The sequence below is a fragment of the Micromys minutus genome, assembly GCF_963924665.1.
Source record: "Micromys minutus genome assembly, chromosome: 25".
NCBI lineage: Eukaryota > Metazoa > Chordata > Mammalia > Rodentia > Muridae > Micromys > Micromys minutus.
Window position 1 is genome coordinate 37,736,104 of NC_137960.1, and position 16,200 is coordinate 37,752,303.

Sequence of the window (16,200 nt, forward strand, 5' to 3'; positions counted from 1 at the left end):
GAAAGCAAGGACAGCAGCTGTCCTCAGGCGACCACGGGCATGTAACTGGGTGGCTGTATTAGCACCAAAGATGGCGTGTGGGCTGTATACTATGTATTAATGAAACCTTTTCTTCATCTTTTAGTATTTCTTTTCTCTATTTTCCTCTGTTCTTCCTAACTTGGTTGAAATAATAAAAATAATTATTTCTTAATGCTTCTCTTAGCTCATACAATCTACGAATTCTAAAACATAATAGCTGACCTTTCCTTTTATGGCGATAGCAATGACCTTTTGGTCTAATTCTTACCCAAAACATCTCAGGGTACACTTATTTCTTGAATTATATACAATTTTATATTTGTGAGAATTTTTAAATATTATTCCCTTCAAAGGTTTTATTTTTCTGTACTCTCAATTCATTAAACTGAGTGTCTTCAGTATAAATATTTTGAATAATATTTGCAAATATTCACACAAATATTTTCTTCTTTAAAAAAACATTACCTACAGTTTGATATCGTGCTTGATTCATATGAGTGACTATGTGTTTCTCTGACAGCCTAGGTGCTAGTCACTTACCTGTATTTTAATCATCTGGGCATCATTCCATTTTAAATAACTTTAAGTTAAGTGACTATAATCCTGTTTATCACTTTAATTTATTATGAGTTCTGTGTTCATTTTAATTTTAAGCTAAAGGGTATAATACAATTACTAAGGAACTACTGATACACAGTGTCCCAGGGATGGACCTCAACACTGGATGCTAACTGAAGAGAAATGACATCTGCTGCTCTTGTAGAAGACCCTGGCTCAATGCCCGGCACCCACATAGCAGCTCACAAATGTCTGCAGCTCCAGTTCCAGGGAAACTGGTGTAGGGCACATGGATACACACACAGTGCGAATGCATATACACACACAGTGCACATGCATACACACATTTAAAAAATAGCTGAACAATGTATGGCTCTTGATCAGTTTGGTTGTTTATGTAACACACTCATTTATGCATCATGGACCAGATCTCTGCAAACCAATTTACATGAAAAATTCTATAAACTGCTTGTCCACAGAAAGCTCATGGGCCAGGGATAGAAAACAACAACAACCAACCAAAGAAACAAACAAACACACACTCAGAAGCATGCATACGGATAGGCAGAGCTTTCAACACACATTAGATGCGGTCATCATAACATTTTCTTTAGCATTTTGAAATTCTACACTAATTTTAATTGTGTGCTACTGTATGTGTGTATACGTAACTGTGAGTGTGTAAAAGGCTAATCGCAAGGCCTGAAACCACCAAAGGCTCAGCTCTGCTCATTGTGTATTTCTTACTGGGATTTACACTCTTCATTATTCACCATTTTTACACTTTTAAATTATTCATGGAACAGACAATCTCTGGAAAAGATTATTCAGATAACCAGAAACAATTAATTTATGGTCCCCTGAAATCTACTGCCATCACTTAATTGGACCATAAGTTAATAACTCTGCTCCTGAGTTAATCAGAAATGTTATTCCCTGAACATCAAGTTATTACTTAGTATGAACTTGGTTATTAAAGAAGCAAAATCCTTCTATTCATTTCTACCAGACTGTCATGTATATACTAAGAAAACATGCTCTAGGAAAACTAATAGCCACATCTAGACCAGTCTCTTTAAATATGAGATATACAAAATGGGTGCACAGGGTCAGAGATAAGAGATTTAGATATATTTACAATGTCACAGAATCTGCAGGTTTAGACAGATTTTATGTATATTCTTTGAGAATTTTTCACATGCAACTTCAGCTACCCATATCCATTGTACTGGCTGGTTTTGTGTCAACTTGACACAAGCTGGAGCTATCACAGAGAAAGGAGCCTCAGCTGAGGAAATGCCTCCATGAGAGTCAGCTTTAAGGCATTTTCTCAACTAGTGATCAAGGGGGGAGGGCCCAGCCCATTGTGGGTGGAGCCATCCCTGTGCTGGTAGACCTGGGTTATATAAGAAAGCAGGCTGAGCAAGCCAGGGGAAGCAAGCCAGTAAGTAACATCCCTCCATGGCCTCTGCATCAGGCTCCTGCTTCCTGACCTGCTTGGGTTCCAGTCCTGACTTCCTCTGGTGATGAACAGCAATGTGGAAGTGTAAGCTGAACAAACCCTTTCCTCCCCAACTTGCTTCTTGGTCATGATGCTTGTGTAGGAATGGAGACCATATCTACATATTTGTGTATTTGTTTTGACATTAGATGAATATTTACTTTAGATGGGAGTTCTTTATTTTGGAAAGGGGTAGTTTTATGCCATTATGCATATGAATACCAGTCAAACGGAGGTATCTTAGTACAGACTACTGTCACCTTGCTCTCTAGCTCGTGGCTTATTTTGCTTGGGTAAAGCTGGTTGGAATCATGGAGGGTGTGCTGATGCTGCCTGAGATGGGCACACTGGTGGTATGCTCAACAACAGGGACACCTAGGAGGGCACGGCCATGGGCACAAATGCGTAAGGAAGAACCTGCTTTTTGTCCAAAGTGTATTTGTCACTGTGGCTATGAGGGCTTCAAGGTTAGGTCCACGGTCACTGTACAAGCGCAAACTAATTGGGCCAGAAAGTTGCCGAATCTGCTGGACCAAACTATTTACTTTCTCATGATCAGAAGAGTTTTGGGGACTAAGCTGACCATCTGCGAAGTTGAAGCGATGTCCTTAAAGTATACAAAGGCTGGGGCTGTGTTCAGCTTAGAGCAACTGCTAGAAATGAGTACTTGGATCTCCAGCTGTGCCCCTCTCAACCACTCTGTGCACAGACGCTTCGGCTTCCAGCTGCCCACTTTCCATTTGTATTCTGGGTCACTGTTTTTATAAATGAGACCTAAATATGGGTTGGATAAGTGACTAGATTCCCTTAATACACATTTTAATGCTTAAATTATTTCCTTTGAATTTTTTGTTTTGAGACAGGGTCTCATATAATTCACTACTTAGCAGGGGCTGGCCCTGAGCTTCTGAATGCTGGGATTTCAGGTGTGGCTGCCATGCCTAGATCTTAACTATTTTCTGAAGCTAAGTAAGAGACAGTCATGAGATGTCGGAGGGTGGTTCAGCCATCAAGAGCACACACTGCTCTTGCGAGAACTCCAGCACCCAGTGAGTAGCCCATAACTGTTTGTCATTCCAGCTCCAGGGATCTGACACCTCCTGGAATCTGTGGGCACTGTACTGGAATCACGTGTACTCTGTCACCTACAAATAATTAACAATAAAAATAAGATCTTAACGACAAAATATAGTGAGACAAATAGAAGAAACCTTCCCAGCCCCATGCAGTTCAGGGAGGAAGAAGTAAGGAGGTGAAGGGGCCTCATTTGTCCTGCTGGCTAATGACCATGATGATGACATTTCTGCATCACATAGCCCATCACTTCCCACCCCAAGTTTTAGGTCTCATAATTCTTGCTTAACAGGTAAGGAAGTTTCAAGAACGTATTTTAAGCAAGACCAGGTAAAAGTAGGTGGTAAATATCATCCTCAGATATATAGCAATTGGATTCTGTTATGCTTAGTATATAGAAATATATGCTATGTTTCATATATTTCATTTGAAAATTTTTATGTGTATGAATATTTTGCTTACACGCATGTCTGTGTGCTACATACACACCTAGTCCTTACTGCGGCTAGAAGAAAGTATAGATCCTCTGGAATTGGAGTTACAAACAGTTCTCAGCTACTATGTGGGTGCTGGGAATTGAACCACAGTTTTTGGAAGAGTATCAAGTGTTCTTATCCAATAAGCTGTCTCTCCAGCTCCCCTCATACCTTTTAGGATAAAAGGAGTTTGTGTGTAAGAGTGAATGATGAATGCCTGCCTGTCTGTCTGTTCATCCATCCATCTATCTACCTATCTATCCATCTGCATTTAACCCTATATATTAAGCCTAGTAGTATTAAAGAGAAGCATTAAAGAGATCTTGTAATGAGGAAGGAATCCTGAGCAAATGTGAGGGGGGAAAAGGATGATGTGTTAACAGCCTCATCTCACAGTATGAGATAGTTTGTTTTGAATTATATCCCGGCTACACAGGACCTAGTAAAGTAACCACCTGGAAGTTTCACATCCATAGAAATCACAGAAAAAAGCAGCTGGGAAGCCGTGAACATGTTTATCATTAAGACTTTTCAGAAGTGTTTCTCGGGGCCAGGGAGATGCTCGGTGGGTTACGTGCTTGCTGGGCAAGCTCGAGGACCTGGGTTTGGATCTGGAGCCTCCATGTAAAAGCCAGAGTGGGAAAGGGCAGAGACAGGCAGGTCCTGGGAGCTCGCTGTTCAGACAGTCTAGCTGAAGTAGCAAGGTCTGGGTTCGTGAGAGACCCTGCCTCAAAAAGAGCCAGTGCTTCCTCTTTGATTCGATATCTGGACAGAAAACTAATACACACTCTGGAGCCCACTCCAGGGGTTACTGGCACTAGGCTTTAGCTGCTTGGTACACGGGCCCTGTTTCGGGGCTACTGCATGACAGGACAACTGGTTTTCCAATGGGAGTGACTCATGAGTAAGTACAAGGCCACAGAAAGCTTCCTAAGCCTTTCTATCCCCATCTTGGAAAGGCGAACCCGGGAGTGGTTGGGGTGGGGCTCGCTGATGAGCCTGGAGCCAGGTGGCCACAGGTGGAGTTCAACGGTCTAAACATTCGGCCAGTGTGCTTTCCAGAAAGAAGCTTCTGAGCCATAGACTGGCCAGACACATATGAGACTGCCTTACCACGGACCAGAATTATTACTTTCATTGTTAACAAGTAAAAGTGAGACATCACTGCAACCTAAGAAGTCACTGTGCTGATCAGCCAGTTCTTTCTTCCTTGACCTACTGAAAAAGTTTGACTTAAGCCAGGATGAGCAGGCAGGGGGCAGAGCCAAGTGCAGCCTATCGGCCACTGATGATGGGAGTGAGGGCATGAATAAAGTACTCGCTTTGACTACTGCTACAGATGAACGTCTGCATCCTCTCAAACGTAAACTCTGAAGCTGTAATTCTGAGCACGGGTATCTCTGTAGCAAGAAAGTAATTAAGGTTACATGAGGTAATAAGCAGGTGGCCCAACTTAATAAGATTAGTGCCCTCAACCAATATTAGATACCAAAGAGTCTCTACTACCGTACTTCTCTGCTATGTGAGGACAGAGCAGACAGGGGATGTATGCAGGCATGGAAGAGAGCCCTCACAGATTAAACTGCCTGGAAGTTTAGATGTGCAGCCTCCAGACTGTGATAAAATAAAGGCTGACTGGCCTGAGAGCTGCAGTAAAGCAAGCTGACTAGAGATGTCTTCCCACATCTTTCAACAAGGGCTTAAAAACCAGAATGTTAACGTGTTGCCTTAAAAGGTTTTGTGTTTGTTTTAAAATATCTATAGTATGGTTATTTATTCCATTCCACCTTAAAATTGGGTGGCTCGGCACCAGGAGCTTAGTCATCACTAGCCACCAATGCCACGCATTTCCATTGTCACCACAGGCTGCACATTTCCCTATGTGCATGTTCCACACCTCTTATAAAGCTCTTGCCTTCACAGCCTGCTCTCTTTTCCACCCCTGCTCAGAGGTAGCCTCTTGTGTACCTCTGCTCCAGTAAGTCTCTCATGTGACATGCATAGTGTGTGTGTGTGTGTGTGTGTGTGTGTGTGTGCGCGCACACGCGCGCGCGAGCGCACACGCGTGCATTTAGGACTGGGTGAATTTTTCTCCATGTCTTTATACTTTATCATTTATAAAAAACTATTTATTGGGGGGGGGGGGCTGGAGAGAGGTCATTACTTTTCTCTTTCCAGAGGACCTGAGTGTATTCTTAGCACCCAAATCAGGTGGTACCGCCTATAACTCCGGCTACAGGGGATTGGACATCTCTAGCCTCTGAGTATCAGCACTCTATCACACACACATATACACACACACACACTCTCTCTCAAAAATATAAATAAATCTTTAAAACAATTATTTATTTACTCAAGGTCTGGCTGGCTTGAAACTCACTATGTAGAACAGGCTGACCTAAATCTCAAGAGTCTGCCCCTTGGGAATGAAGATGCGCAGCACCCCCGGCCCCCCCCCCTGGCTTTATGCTGACCATGCTGTGATGCCTGGCTTTCCATGTGGTTGCTGGAAGGACTCAGGTCCTAACGGTGTGCAGCAAACACTTTACACTGAGCTATCTCCCCAGCCAGTACTTTGCTTTTTAAATGTGGTACTGGATATCTAGTGATTTGTTTTATTTTTTAAACTGAGACTCTTCAAATCTTAGACTTGTGATATGAGTTTGAACAGATGCCCAGCAAACGATAAACACGAGATGACACATTTTATTAGCTCGTTAATGCATGTCCTGGGTATAATATGAGGGACAAGCTGTGAGTAATGGACCAATGACAGACACCCTAGAGTATCTTAATGCTCACTGCTTCACACTTAAAGCTCCTAAACTATACACTTTCCTTTAAATATATGGAAAAACATTTGTTATCAAGCCCTTGCAAATCTAGTGCTTCCACACAACACATGCTCAAAGTCATGTGACATGAGTCAGTAAATCGATGACCCAATTAGTGTCCAGTGTCAGCTCCTGACATGACAGATCTCTAGCAGTCCCCTCGCCTCTCTAAGTTGTTCTCTGCCTTTTCATGTTCGATGAAGTTCGCTGACTTGGCTGACTGTCCAGCCCCCATCCAGCACTGGGGCTTCAGACATCCGCCCAGATTTCGACCCAGACCCTCGGGCTAGTGGGTGGAACATTTGACTGAGTGTGCCATCTTTCTGGTTCCTGACTTTCTTCTGCCTTTTGCTCTACTTCTAAGATTGAGGAAATAACAAAATTACCCCCTCCAAGAGCCCCCTCTCCTTACTCCCCCCTTCCCTTCTCCAGTCCTTCTCTTTCTTCCTTTGAGTCAGGCGGGCTCAAACTCCTGATTAAGCACTGAAATTACAGGAGGGCATCACCATGCCCTGTTGTAGAACATACTCTGAAATGTGAATTCTTACCAGGTTGTCCTTTCTCTTCTTGCACACACAGCCTCTCTACACGTGTGACTTGCATATGGTTTGTGGATATATTGCTGTGCAGGGGTTTCCTGTGAATACGTCTCTTCTGAGCTCTGCATACTTTCAGATCTCAAGGGCAGGTCTGGGCTGTTGTCTTAACTGAAGCTTTGGTTTGGATTTCTAGGAGTACTCAGTATATGTTTTCGGCATAAGCAGAGAGTCAGTATGTTTACCAATAAGCAATTTATCAAGAGTGCCCAATTTAGCTCTGCTTTGAAGAAATAAAAAAAGCAAAACAGAACAAAACAACACAGCATTTATAGCAACTAGACCCAAGCCAGAATCATTTTTGAAGAGGGAAACCTTGACTGAGAAAAAAATAATGTCCCCACCAGATTGGCCTGTGGTGCATTTTCTTCACTGATGTAGGAGGGCCCAGCTCACTGTGGTCCCATCCCTGGGCTGCTGCTGGTCTTGGCTTATATAAGCAACAGGCTGAGCAAGCCAGGAGGAGTAAGCCAGAAAGCAGCATCTTCCATGGCCTCTGCATCAGCTCCTGCCTTCAGGTTCCTGTCCAGATACGACAGATAAAAAGAACCAAGAAAGCATTTACTTCAAAAAAAGGGAAAATTTTCTTTATTCACAAATGCCAAATGACCACCTACATAAAGTTCCATAGAACCTATAAAATCAAAGATTGTTATGACAAACAAATTGATAAGATTGTAGGATGTAAGATAAAACAACTTGATCAACAAATAACAAGTATCTTTCCAATACCAAATAGCTCAATTAAGATGAGTAAAATGTCGATAAAGACACTTTACTAATGGGAAATAAACATAAAAAGGCTACTAATGGGAAATAAATATAAAAAGATGGAAGATGTTCTGCACTGTTATTTACTAGGGAAATATCAGCTAAAACTACAATGAGTTAAAAATGCAGGGTAGGCCAAAATTATACTTTAGAGTGGCTAAAATATTAACTATTGATTACATTGAGTTTTAGCAAGGCGTGGACAACCAGAATTCTCATACACAGCTGAGGAATGTGATCCACTGCTGTGATAAATCACCATGACCAAAGCACTATGCAAGGGAGAGGAGCTGTTTCATTGATGTTCTAGGATAACAATCCTTTACTGAGAGGAGCCAGGGCAGGAACCTGGAGGCAGGAGCTGATGCAGAGGCCCTTGGAGGAGTGCTGCTTACTGGCTTGCTCCCCATGGCTTGCTCAGCCTGCTTTCCTACAGCACCCAGGGCCAGCAGCCTAGGGGAGGCACCTCTACAGAAAGCAGGACCCTCCCCCATCAACCATCAATCAAGAAAATTCACCACAGGCCCATCTGGTGGAAATGTTTTCTTAACTGAAGTTTTCTTTTCCATACTGACTCTAGCCTGGTCAAGCTGGTGGAAGCCAGCCAGCACAGAGCAGGATATACCTACCTACCCATCGTATGGCACACAACGTCCACTGCTAGTTTTCTATACAAAAGAAAATACATAGCAATGTGGTTATTCCTGGGTAAACCCAAGAGAAATGACAGGACATTTTTTTTTATATAGACTTCACAGACAAATGCTCCCAGTAGCTCCATTTGTAATACTTTAGCACTGAAAACATCTCAAATTTTCCCCAATAGGTGGATCACAAACTGTTAGATGCTTACAACTGAATACCATTTAGCAGAAATGAACTATCCAGATTTATATATAGTATGGATACATTTCAAAGTAACTAACTTCTCAAAGACCCCAGTCAAACTGTCTATATTTCTAGATCCATTTATATAAAGTTCTACAAAAATGCAAACTAACTAATAGTGATGATAGATTTTCTACAGTTCACAGCAGAAGCTACAGGATGGAGGAATACAACAAGAAGAAACCATTGGGGGTGATATATGCTTATCAATTTAATTGTGGTAGGTTTTTTTGGTCCTTGCTTATGTCTAGACATCACATTGTACACTTTAACTATTCCCAGTATAGTATATATTAACAGTTCTTCCCAAAAAGATGACAAGAATCTTCCACTACAATCACTCCAGGCTTTCTAAATAATTAATCTAGCAACAGGTGGCTGGGGTTACTACTGGTATGCCATGCACTGTTTGCTACGAGAAACCCAGAGGCGCTTAGATGCTTGTAGGAAGAGACTTAAAGTTGGTAACGATGATAAGAAAAAGAACCCCCCCCACCAGATGGTAACATTTTTGATTAAGATAAAAATAATTAAGTAGAATAATCATTAAAATACCCCCAGCCGGGGTGGAGAAATGGCTTCTGAAAGGGTTTGCTGGCAGGAACAAGAATGGCAACAATGGCAAAAGTCTGGGCGTGGAGCAAAATCAGCCAGCTACCCCTTCCGAGGACCACCCCCAGGACCACTTTGACTCTGACCTTGTCAGAATCCCCTTGATTTCCCACCTTCAGTCTGTAAACGAGTCTTCAATGGTAAACCCAGCACTACAGAGCCTCCACCCTTTCCATGAGCCATCCCTGCAGGGGACTTTTTGGGTTTGTATTTGTTTGTTTTAAAGGCAGGGTCACACTGTGTAGCCCTGGTTGGCCTCTGCCTCTGGAGTGCTGGCACTCTAGGTGTGAGCCCCAGCTGCAGTGTCCTTACTCACTGACCCTTTATTACAGGAAGGAAGCCCTAATCTCCAATGCTTCCTCCATGAGCTCAGTTATCCTATTCCCGTGGCTTAGACAGTGCACACAGCTCTGCAGGCAGGTGGAGGGAGAAATGGAGCAAGCAAGTGGGCGAGCACACACCTGTGATTTCTAATAGACTCGACTGTCTCATTTTTTATACTTACCTTGAAAGTTAAGAGCCACAGGAAGAGAAGTACGAACTTAAGACAAATAAAAGAATAAGACTTATTTTGCCCTGCAAAATCCATGACTAATATGTAAAGCATTAACCGTGCTTTGAAACATGCCTGGACCTCTGCACCTTCAGGGATATTAATTAACCAAGCCTTTCTCCAGAGTGCTAGATTAAACTCTTATTTTTGTGGTTTGGGGCCAAGCTAACATGAACAGAGCCTGTATGAAGTCAGGGGAATCCTGTCTGTTCCTCTTCTCAGGACCACAGGGGACTGTGGCTAGATCTCTAAGTCAGGGTAGATCAGAAATCGGTGCTAAACAAACAGACACAGTCTTAGAAAATGGGCATGTTAGCAACCCCAACCCACTAGCCCAATTTTAAATTAAAAAAAAAAAGTTTATTTCTATTTCATACAGGTGTTTTGTCTGAGCACCACATATGCAATGCCAGTGGAGACCAGAAGAGGGCAATCAATCCTCTGGGACAGGTATCACAGACGGTTATGAGCCTCCAAGTGCTTACTGGGAATTGACCCTGAGTCATCTGAGGGTTCCGAACCACCGAGCCCTCTCCCTCCTCACACCCCCTCTAGTTCTAGTCCCTCAGGTCTGATGATAGTAGGGAGAGTCACTGTGCAGAGTATAGGGTCAAATCTCAGTTTATTGGCCAGGTGTGGTAGCACACGCTTTTAATCATAGCTGGGGGGGGGGGGGCTCTCTGAGTTCAAAGCCAGCCTGGTTTACATATCAAATTTCAGGATAGCCAGTCTAAACAGTGTGACCTTGTTTAAAAAATGTTATACACACACACCGCACACTCGAGTGAAAGGACACAGAGGAAAAGCAGTACAGGGAAGGAGTCTCAGGGGCTGAAGTCTAGAAACCCTTCAATAGAACATCCCAGCACAGCCATAGGGCACGCTTGGCACTCCAACAGTAAGTGTGAGTTGTGCGTGAAATGTGGTCAGTCACTGGAGACTCAGACCCATGGTTTTTTTTTTTTTTTTTTTTTTTTTTTTTAATCAGGGCTGCTGGTATAGGCTCTCTGTCTAGAATGCAAGAAAATTCCAGATTCCCAGAGAAACAGGTGTTCAGCATAAATCTGCTGCAGAAGCAGTAAAGGCACCGTGAACTGGTTTTATCTTGGCATGGGGAGAGAGCTCCTGAACTCCAGGATCCCAAAGGCAACCAGAGCCCAACCTCACAGGTAAGTTTTGCTAAAAACAGAAGAGCATGTCCTAATATTAATTAAGACGTTTTGAGAATTTCATACATAAGTCCGGTATATATGCCATTTCCACCCCTCCCAGGTTCTCCACACAACTCTCCAATCCCTCTCACACCATGACCTTGTCTCTAATTAGTGATCTGTTCACACTCTTATACATACAAGGCACCGTGCAGAGACGATTGTCATGTTCTTGGTAGGGAGAACTGGGTGTGTGTGTGTGTGTGTTTCTGGAAACGTAACCAGGGTCTGTGAAGTACAGCAGAATTATATTCCATAAAGATGTTATTCTACTTAAAAATACATACAAAACATAAAATTTGTGGAATGGTTCAGTAATTTGCAGAGTAGTACTATGAAGAAACTATTAAATAGACAGTAAGATCATACTTTGAAAACATTTTTAAAAGACATTTTATTTTATTATTTTATGTAAATAAGTACTTTGCCCGCATGCACGCCTGTGTGTGCCTCATGCCCTTGGAGGCCAGAAGAGGGCATCAGACCTCCCGGGACTGGAGTGACAGATGTGAGCTGCCATGAAGGCACTGGGAGTCACATGTTTTCTTCCCAGCTTCTTGCAGAGTTTCACCTGTATTTTACATGGCGAGCCTGCATCTCATGATGTAGCTCTGGTTGGTCTGGACCTTACTGTGTAGAACAGGTTTGTCTTGAACTTGTGCTAATCCTCCTCTGCCTCCTGAGTGTTGTGACTACAGTCTGTACGCCATGTGTGGCGGTATTTCCGGTTCTTCACTGACCACGGTGTTGCTTCACCAATGAGGAAATGTGTGCTAGAGCAACAGCCCCAGTGCAGCTCGGTTGACACACTAACATCCTTTGATTTGTGAAACCAAAGTCAGTGTTAACTGTACATCTACCAAGTACAATGGGAACATGAGCACTTTGCACAAGCAGAACTTACCCTTGCAAAGCACTTCCGAGCAAGCATAAAGCCCTGGCTTCTATCCCAGTGCTGACCCTCCCAGGGGTCAGAAGTGGATTGTGCCAGTATGCAATCTGCAATCTATGAACAAAGGTTCTAGTCTCGGCATTGACCGTAAAACCACAGGACACTCTCCTTTAAACGATCACGAACACTTGAGTTACCCTTGTAGTAGTTTTCTTAGGTGTAGGAGTGGCCTGACCCCCCCCCCCCCTTGCATCACTAATACATGAGATAAGGCTTACAGAACTCCACTGACTATCTTTGAATTATTGCAGACAGCACTAACCTATGACTAGCTGGGAGCTCTGAAGAAGAAACTGTATTCCTTTCTATGAACAGGAAGTGGCGTGGAGCTGGTGACGGTGTGACCAGGTGGCCTGGGCTGGTAATGCAAACACGGCACACGACCACCGCAAGTGCCGCTTTGCACTCATTTGGATCGTTTGTTTTTTTTTTTTTTTTTTTTTTTTTTGCTTCTCCTTTTCTTCCTCATTTCTTTGCAGATAAACTGGCTATTTGTGTGTATTTGTGTGTGTCTACCTGAGTTTACACATGCAGATGCCCAGGAAGCCAAAGGGCCTCCTACTGCGATGAGTTATAATGTGGATGTGGGAACTGAAGAACTACAAGTGCTTTTACCCACTGGGCTCTTTTTTTTTTTTTTTTTTTTTTTGAGACAGGGTCTCACTATGTAGCCCTGGCTGGCCTGGAACTCTGTAGATCAGGCTGGCCTCTGCCTCCCAAATGTTGGGATTAAAGGGTTCTTTCATTAGCTATTGTAGACAAAAATGGGTAATTTTTTTTTTCTTTAGGTACATAGTAAAAACTATTATTGTAAGAAAGAAATGGTTTACAAGCTAGCAACTGCAAACACAAATATCTTTTCCATGAGTGGAACAAAATAGTTTTCCTGAATTACTTTGCATATTTCCATGATCACAACTTACCTGCAATCTGCTAAATAATTTAAGTTGTATGTCTCATCGCTGTAGGGAAATTAGGTACTAACTGTGGATAATGTGATTTACAAAGCACAGTTTCAATTCTCTCTTCCTTTAATGCACCCACCCACCCCATAGATGCCACTCCACAGAAAGCTGAGTTGCCACTACCTGATCTCCATTCCTGCATTAACTTGGCACAAAGAAAACAGCATTATTGTATTCTCTTGTCCCTGAGAGATGAGCAAGATGGTCTGCAGCTTAACTCGACTCTCAAAGCACTTCTGCACGATGAATTGCCTCAAGGCTGTGTGCAGAGGCTGATCAGCAGAGACCCACAGCGTGGGCTTCACGGGCCATGTGACCTCTGCTTGTGGTAACTTCTCAGTTACCTGACAGTCTGGTGTGTGTGTGTGTGTGTGTGTGTGTGTGTGTGTGTGTGTGTGTGTGTTGATCTCTCTCTCTGTCTCTGAAACAATTCCTTTCACTGTAACGGCAAGCACACTCAGGAAGGGGAAGGTGCAGGTTTGTGTTAGGGAGGAAAATGTTAACTTAAGGTGGACCTGGGGTGCAAATGAAAGCTGTATCAGTGACTGCTGTGGTCAACCATGCCTTTTCATTTCCATTATTGAAAAGTAACTGATCATCAAAGGGTTTAACCATACTCAATCTTAACTGCTTTGAAAAGACTCAAGTGCTTTAAAGGGCTTTGTCTGGGGAGGTGGGAGGGCAGATGAACAAAGCAGTACTATATATATATATATATATTTTTTTTTTTCTTTTTTTAAAGGGAAATTTATCAGCTAATGGTAAAATCAGCAAACAGTGCTTGCTCAGTGGCTTTTACATCAGTAACCCTTCAAAGCCTTTGTTGTTTTTTGTCTGTTCTTTTTCCATGTGTATTTTAAAAACCGCATGGGACTTGGAATCTAATTTAAAAAAAAAACCAAACAAACAAACCTGAGTTCAAATCTAATCTTTAAAACACCTTAATGAACAAGATTTAGAATATTAAATTTGGAGGCTGCTATCAGCTCTACCTTGTTAAGATTCTCTTCCATAAAATGAGTCCGTCTCCCAAGGACGAGCCTATTCATCTCAGGTAATGTGAGCAACATAACTGTCAAACCTGTGCAATGGTTTATTATTGTCACTGTTAGGCTGACTGACATAGGGAACTCAACATTTTCATAATGATTAGTGAAGTGGGATAATTACAGTGCACAGAGAGTAAGGGTGGGTAAATTAAGAGAGCAAACCAACAAGAACAGCTCACTTCAAGGTCTTAAGTATCTGTGACCTCAGGGTAGGAAGGGGAAAGGCCACGGCTGGCAGAGGCAGGAAGATTACATGGTGTGTGTGCTTGGTTCTGTTTTCTCTGTCTCAGTACCTCAGGCCTAGATGTCATTATGTGGCTCAGGTTAGCCTCGACCACACGGCAGCCTGTGTGAGTCTAGCCAAACTTATCGTGACATCTTGTCTCAACAAATAAACACCCTCAAAAACAGAATCAACAGATACTGGTAATTAACACGCACTTCCTATGGGCCTGAGCTGGATGCCTCAGAGACATCCCAGGTGAGAACGATGCCCCAGCTGCCTCAACAGATGGCTGTAGCAGTGACTTGGTGAGACCTTAGGCGTGGCCAATAGAAGCTACCAAAGCACGGTTAGTTATGGTAGAGCAGGAGTAAGAATGAGGCTAAGAGCACAGGGTTTTAAGTTCGAATCCTGGGTAAGCTGTGTAACCTTGAGAAGTCATTCAGTCTTTTCTAAGTTCCCATTCTCACGCCTCACAAGAGTGAGCAGCACTCGCCCTCTCAGGATTTTTGTGAAGAATAAAGGAGGAAGCAGGTAAGTCATTTAAAATGTCACCTGCTTAGTGGCCATCATCTTCCTATTATGTGCAAGGCATCTTTTGGTGAGTAGAGCTCGATCATAAGCTAGCCTCCTGCCACTGATAACCTTCAGTCACACAGAGAGCCACTTTGTCTTTGAAAACTTTGCAAACAGAGTTCAGTGTGGTCCACATCTTGTGAGGTCCCCGCGTTCCAATGTGTTACTTAGGTGAGGTCAGAGACGCCTCATGGGGATGGCGCATCCGAGTCCAATGTTAGCAGACGTCGGAGGCACAGAAGTCTTCCCAGAGTGCCTCAGTTACACTTCTGATTTAATTTTTTTTTTTTTTTTAATCTAAGGTGCTCGTGCCCTATGTTTCACTTTTAGTAAAATTTGCCTTTATGTTTTTTCCCAAGTGGACCTGTGCTAATGCTTAGGATGTGCACACAAGCATACCTTTTCTAATTCGCAGTGAGTGGTAGTTTGCCAGTGCAGGAGCTAAGGAAGTAGTGAACATGGACTGGAGCCCTTGGAACAGCAGCTAGCACGGGGGATGGCGGGTGGGCAATGGAGCGTGCACCTCACATCTAATCTCCCCTGAAATGAAATAACTGCATTTTAAGGAAACAAAACCTAGCCTTTCTTAAGATGACCTGCTAAATGAGTCAAAAAGCCCTAATTCTAAACCTATAAAATTAATCAAAACAATCCAACTGTGCAACTGTCCTAGTTCCTATCACAGAGCTATAATAACGAGCGCGTTTCTGGACCTTGGATATAAAAGACATTTCACTCCGCCCCCGCCCTTCCTGACAGCCACACTCACACTGTGACACAGAGCCTTCTTTCTCTGGGGAGAGGCTGGCCCAGACACTGAGCAAAAGCAGCCCTTCCTGCCAGCCCCTTCTGACCATGCCACCCGCCAGCCAGCAGTGCCCTGGTGTCTGCCCGGCTGCTGCGGGCCCAACAGACTGAGGCTCCGGCCAGAGAGGCAGAGGTTACTTTAACTGGCTAAAGCTGATCTGTACTGAGCGTATGGCCATGAATTTGTAGCCAAAACACTAGCCTAAAAAAAAAAAAAAAAAAAAGAAGGGAAGCGAAGAAAAATCACGTACAGTTTAAACATAAACAGGAAGCTTGGCAGCACTCTAACCATCAACACTCGACACGTCTGCAGTTCCTACCTTGGTGGAAGCGCAGCGCTCCTGGTATACTCCGTGCACCAAGTCCATAAGAGCACTGGCTATAAGCTCCACAACCTAGAGACAAGAAACACAAATGGAATGAGCATTCCAAGGTGCAGCTCCATTTAGTCACAATGTAGGATTTGAACAGAGCATTTAAACAGAGGATGAATGGACTATTAACTCAATTAATTTTCGGCATGTTTATTTCTG

General features: G+C 43.1%; 1 protein-coding gene across 1 annotated transcript in view; it reads right to left on the bottom strand.

Moving 5' to 3' along the window:
* Positions 1 to 16,200, bottom strand: part of PDSS2 (decaprenyl diphosphate synthase subunit 2) — a 200,636-nt gene that overhangs the window by 48,820 nt on the left and 135,616 nt on the right. The window contains exon 4 of the mRNA XM_080938452.1: positions 15,988 to 16,062. Within this exon, the coding sequence (XP_080794578.1) occupies positions 15,988 to 16,062 (75 nt within the window). The remainder of the gene's footprint in view (positions 1 to 15,987; positions 16,063 to 16,200) is intronic.